We start from the raw sequence: 6,000 nt of genomic DNA on the forward strand, positions 1-6,000 counted from the left end.
ACAATTAATTCAGATATTCTTCCTGGAAGATGTAGCTCCAAGTTATTAGCCACATGCAAATCAATAACATGTACCTTCAAATCCTTCAGAATCCAAACGGACTGAAATAATGTCATATGTGTAGAATTCACTGCCAAAATCCAATGTGTCTCCTACCTTCCGTTTTAAATAAATATCTATCCTTTTCCCATCTTTACTAGATCTCTTCTAATTTGAGATTGGCTATCATTTTATTTTCACAAGATGGTACAATTCTCTGTTGTTTCTCTGTAAGCAAATACTTTAATATCAAAGAACTAGAAAAGAAAAAAAAATTCTAAACAGTCATTAGTGAGAAATACGATACTTCCTTTCTCTGGCAAGGATAATGTTTTAGGGAATCTAGTCTCAAAAAGAAGGGTAAGTATTGAGGGGGAAAAAAAGTATTTTTTTTAAACCCTATATTTAGCCAGTAAGAAAGGAGATATTTGTCCAAGTATTCAAAAACTAAAAGGGCAATAAAGCAGAAAAAGGATACATGAAAGGAAGAAAAAGAGGAAAAAGGAAGATTCTTTCTGGGCTAGGCATTCCCAAGAACCTCAGCTTGGGGGCCTCTCCAGTATGGTCCTAGATTCAGATCCACACAAATTTGGGATTTGTAAAGTAACTTAACTGCATAGTGCCACTCACTGAAATCACTCTATCTTGAATAGAGTTTATGGGATTTTCTGATTATCACATCTACTGAAACCCCATTATTACTTTTCCTTTATCTAAGCCATGGCTTTCATTAATTCCAGAGTTTTCAGGATATAATATTCAGTTGCCTCTCTTTCATGCCTACCTAAAGACAATCTTCAACAATGTGTTTAAGACTCATTAAGGTTTAGTCTTTTTTTCCCTTTAAAAACTATGTAAAGAAAGAAAGCTGACAGTTGAAGGATGATGAAAGTAATACTTTCACTTTTGCAAGCTTGCCTTTAGTAACTCACAACTTACACCTTTCTCCTTCCTGTAGTGAAAGTGAAGTTTAGTAGAAAAAGTCAATAATTTGGTATCTTGATTCCATCACTTAGTACTATGTGATGTTGGGCAAATTGCTTTAAAAGCCTGGAGCCTCATTTTTCAAAACTCTTACTGGGGATATTAAATGGAGATAATGAATAACCACCTTGCAGAGTCATTAGGAGTGAAATGAATTAAAGGACTCACTAAGCTACTATATAAGCTCCAGAGAAGAGGAACAGTAAATGTCTTTATTACTGTTGATTCTTGCTGGCATGAAAACGTACATAGCAGCCCAATGATATTTTTTAAATGAACAAATAAATTCAGTGTCCCCTTTCTCTCATCAACATTAACCCTTCTTCCATAATCATACGTTTTTCTTTCTGTCTTCTATTATTTTCTAAAGCTTTCTGGGCATTCTATTTTGTCCTTTTAAGTATTTTCTTCCCTCATATCAGCTATCGTTAACTATACACCATTCGGAGAAAGTACCTTTCTAAGTAAGTTACCTCCCTAATACCACCCACCCTCCATATCGAATGCGATGAGGGTGGAGGGGATAGTCAAAACATAAGATTCAAGGCCGCACGCGGTGGCTCACGTCCGGCAGCACTTTGGGAGGCCGAGGCGGGCGGAACACCTGAGGTCAGAAATTCAAGACCAGCCTGGCCAACATGGTGAAACCCCGTCTCTACTAAAAATACAAGAATTAGCTGGGTGTGGTGGCACATGCCTGTGATCCCAGCTACTCGGGAGGCAGAGGCAGGAGAATCGCTTGAACCCGGGAGGCAGAGGTTGCAGCGAGCTGAGATTATGCCACTGCACGCCAGCCTGGGCGACAGGGCGAGACTCCGTCTCAAAAACAAAAAACCACACACACACACACAAAGCAAAACAAAAAACCACATAAGATTCATAGCAATTCATCTACTTGTCCATAGCCACCAACTCATGTTAACAGTGAAGCCCTGAACCCAGAATATAACTATAAGAGGACACTGCACTATCCCTTGTCTCTCTTCGCCGACAAGAGACTCGCGTGTAGGAAATCCTCGGCTCTCAAAAGTTAAGGCGTCGTTTGAGCTCGCCTCCCGCTAAATAGAGGGGTGCGTCCCTTGAATGAGACACACAACCTGAACCGACTGGAGGGATTTCGGACCCCCTGGTGTTGCCCGAGAGCTGGTCACCTTTGGACCTGTCCCGGCTCCTCCGGTCACTCTTCCGAAGACGCAGAGCGCTTCAATCCCTGGAGGGAAGCTAAGGGGTGCGGCCGGCTACCGGGCCTGGTGGGACAGTGTCAAGTCCACGACAACATATGAAGACGGCATGAACCGCACGACTGGACCTTTTAAGCCATGACTACGACCACCCTTACCCACTCACAACCATGCCGGACCCCACTATCGCTTAACAGCGGACCCTAAGAAAGAAACTTGGCTCACCCCCAACCCATAAATCAGACAGCTAGTTTCTATTTATTGGCTGCGCCCCTCTCTCCCTCACCCTCATTGGCTATCCGAGACGTAGAACCCTCCCCAACAAGGGAACCCTCTCGTACGGCGGCACCCCCAGACTAGCAATCTCAACTCAGCCACCTAAAACCCCGGTTCCCCACCTCCACCCAGGAAACGCGGCCCCGAGGCGCCTGGAGCTGTGCCCTCCAAGGACTCACCGTGTAGTAGGAAAGCAGTCCTGCATTGTAGTCCAGCACGAACCAACGGTACTGCCAGCCCTTCATCACGTTAGTCCATTTGCTCAGCGGCCCTTCCATGATGGACGCCATCTTGGGAGCCGCCAATGACAACAAACGGCCTGACGTCACTCGCCTATATGGCATTCAGCATGCGGGGGGCGGGGCTACAGGGGGCGGGGCGGGTTCGGGGCGGGTCCTGGGCGGTGCCGGCGGATGCTCCCAGCGATCAAGTCAAACATGCTTTCTTTGGGCGCCTATTGTGTGTAGGACTCCATTGCCAGGGATGCGAGAATGCAAACGCGAATACTGCTATTAAGATTATTTACAATCTATCATGGGATTAGAGTAAAGAAAAAAGATTATGAACATATTAATAAATAATTTTACTGGCCATGATACCTTCCACTTCCAAAAGATTTCATATCTGATATTCATTTATGCATTCATTCCACAAATTCATTCATTTAATAAATATTCGCTATTTTGTGCTAGGCATTCTTCTAGGCATTGGGGATACAACAGAGCCTTCATGACAGGTGAGGGGAATGGTAAAATAAATAGTAAATTATATCATACATTAAAAAATCATACGTAGTCCCAGCTACTCGGGAGGCTGAGTCAGGAGAATGGCCTGAACCTGGGAGGCGGAGCTTGCAGTGAGCTGAGATCCGGCCACTGCACTCCAGCCTGGGCGGCAGAGCGAGACTCCGTCTCAAAAAAAAAAAAAAAAAAAAAAAAAAAAAAAAAAAAAAAAAAAAGGCCGGGCGCGGTGGCTCAAGCCTGTAATCCCAGCACTTTGGGAGGCCGAGGCGGGCGGATCACAAGGTCAGGAGATCGAGACCACAGTGAAACCCCGTCTCTACTAAAAATACAAAAAATTAGCCGGGCGCGGTGGCGGGCGCCTGTAGTCCCAGCTACTCAGGAGGCTGAGGCAGGAGAATGGCGGGAACCCGGGAGGCGGAGCTTGCAGTGAGCCGAGATCGCGCCACTGCACTCCAGCCTGGGCAACAGCGTGAGACTTCGTCTCAAAAAAAAAAAAAAAATCATAAATGCTATGGAGAAAAACATAATCAAGGGAGGAGAGAGCGTTGGGGCTGCTATTTTAAATTCCCAAATTTAAAGGAAGGGAAGGCCTGAATGAAAAGGTAACTTTTAAGCAAAGAGCTGAAGAAAGTGAAGGAGGGAGCCTGGTGGAAGAGCCTTCCAAGACGAAGGAATAGCAAATGCAAAGACCAGATTTTAGGAGTGAGCGTGGCATCTTGAGGGATCAGCAAGGAGGTCAGTGTGCGTGGAGCAGTGAGCCAGGGAGAAAGTGGTGGGAGACAAGGACAAAGAAGTAGGGATAGATCACTAACACCCAACGAGGGCAATTTAAGTATTTATTGGCCGGGCACGGTGGCTCGCCCCTGTAATCCCAGCACTTTGGGTGGCCGAGGCAGGCAGATCACTTGAGGTCAGGCGTTCGAGACCAGCCTGGCCAACGTGTTGAAACCCCGTCTTTTCTAAATATACAAAAATTATCAGAGTGTGGTGGTGCACCCTGTAGTCCTAGCTGAGGTACAAGAATCTCTTGAACCTGGGAGGCAGAGGTTGCAGTGAGCCGAGATTGCACCACTGCACTGCAGCCTGGGTGACAGAACCAGATTCTATCTCACACACACACACACAAAAAAAAGGATTTATTGACCACCTACTATATCTAGGCGCTGTTGGAGGTCCTGGGAATACAGCAGTGAATAAGCTGTCTCAGAGCTTAAATTCTGTGATGAAAGCAAACACTAAACAAGTAAACAAGAAAAATATCCAATACTGATTAACACTGCAAATAATTTAATAAATTATTTTAATAAGAAGTCAATGGGTAGCTGATTTATACTGGGTGGTCAAGGCAGGCCTCTTAGGAAGTGGCTTTAAATTTAGATATAGAGGATAAGAAAAAGCCAGCCCTGCAAATATCAAGAGAAAGAGCTAAAAAGGAAACTAAAAGATGAGGCACTAACTGGAAACGGAGGTGTGGTCAAGGGAAGGGCTTTCTTTGTCCTGTTTTAAAATTATTATTTAGATTGAAGACACTAGAGAATATTATTTTCCTGATTTTCAAGAGAGGGAAAAACTGGGGACATCCTAGAGAAAAGAGAGAATAGCAGCAGTGAAGCCCTTCATAAGATTGAGACTACTTTTTATGTTGGCAAAACACTGGAATAAAATACAAAAAAGAAAGAAAGGAAAAGACTGAGACCCCAAGCCCAAGTGCAAAGGTTGACTTTTGATAGTAGCAGAGATACTTCATCAAGAGTAACAAGAAGGAAGAGCAGAGAGTATGGGTTCAGATGCCAGTGGGTCAGTAGTTAGATGGTATAGAAAAGAATGAGTTTGTTTCTTTTCTTTTTTTTTGTATGTGTGTGTATGTTTTTTGTTTGTTTGTTTGTTTTTTAAGACAGAGTTTCACTCTTATCGCCCAGGCTGGAGAGGAGTGGCGCGATCTCGGCCCACTGCAATCTCCACCTCCCTGTTCAAGTGATTCTCTTGCCTCAGCCTCCCGAGTAGCTGGGATTACAGGTGCTTGCCACCATGCCTAGCTAACTTTTGTATTTTTAGTAGAGACGGGGTTTCACCATGTTGGCCAGGCTGGTCTTGAACTCCTGACCTCAGGTGATCCACCCGTCTCGGCCTCCCAAAGTGTTGGGATTACAGGTGTGAGCTACTGAGCTGGGCTGAGTTTCTATTTCTAGTTGAGAAGAGGCTCAAAGCTTAGTAGTTAAGAATGTGGATCCTGGTGCCATAGTACCAGAGTTTTAATATCCAGAGTCATCACTTAGTAGCTACATGGCCTTAGGCAAGTTTGCTAACTTCTCTATGCCTCAGTGTCCCCTTCTTTAAAATGTGAGTAACAACAGTAGCTGTCTACGAAGGTTGTTTCAAGGATTAAGTGAGCTCCTGTGGGTAAAGAGCTTAGATGAGAGCCTGGTAGATAGTAAGCACTCTGTTAATATTAGCTCTTATTCTGCAGTTATACAGGCAACAGGAGAAATACATAAATAAATAAGTAAATAATTATTAGTTCTTAGAATTTTCCCAAAGAAATGTGGTGTGGGCCGGGCTTGGTGGCTGACACCTGTAATCCCAGTGTTTTGGGAGGCTGAAGTGGGAGAATCGCTGGAGGCCAGGAGTTTGGGACCAGCCTGGGCAACATAGCGGGACCCCATCTCTACAAAAAAAATAAAATTTAAAACTAAAAACGTTTGTTGGCTATGGTGGCACACATCTGTAGTCCTACCTTCTCAGGAAACTGAGGTAGGAGGATTGCTTGAGCCCAGGAG

The 6,000-nt window shown here is 44.5% G+C and overlaps 1 protein-coding gene across 34 annotated transcripts in view; it reads right to left on the minus strand.

Annotated features, from left to right (window-relative positions):
• OSBPL9 (oxysterol binding protein like 9) overlaps positions 1-2,846 on the minus strand; it is a 167,436-nt gene extending 164,590 nt beyond the window's left edge. For 23 of the 34 annotated variants that reach the window (XM_077957311.1, XM_015139741.3, XM_077957433.1 and 20 more), the window contains exon 1: positions 2,660-2,789. In XM_077957311.1, coding sequence (XP_077813437.1) covers positions 2,660-2,770 — 111 coding nt within the window. In that variant the 5' untranslated portion in view covers positions 2,771-2,789. Of the gene's footprint in view, positions 1-2,659 lie in introns of all 34 variants that reach the window. The other 11 variants (XM_077957303.1, XM_015139713.3, XM_077957284.1 and 8 more) reach the window with 2 other exon arrangements.
• Positions 2,847-6,000: the final 3,154 nt, after the last annotated feature.

Source organism: Macaca mulatta, chromosome 1 (genome assembly GCF_049350105.2).
Source record: "Macaca mulatta isolate MMU2019108-1 chromosome 1, T2T-MMU8v2.0, whole genome shotgun sequence".
Classification (NCBI taxonomy): domain Eukaryota; kingdom Metazoa; phylum Chordata; class Mammalia; order Primates; family Cercopithecidae; genus Macaca; species Macaca mulatta.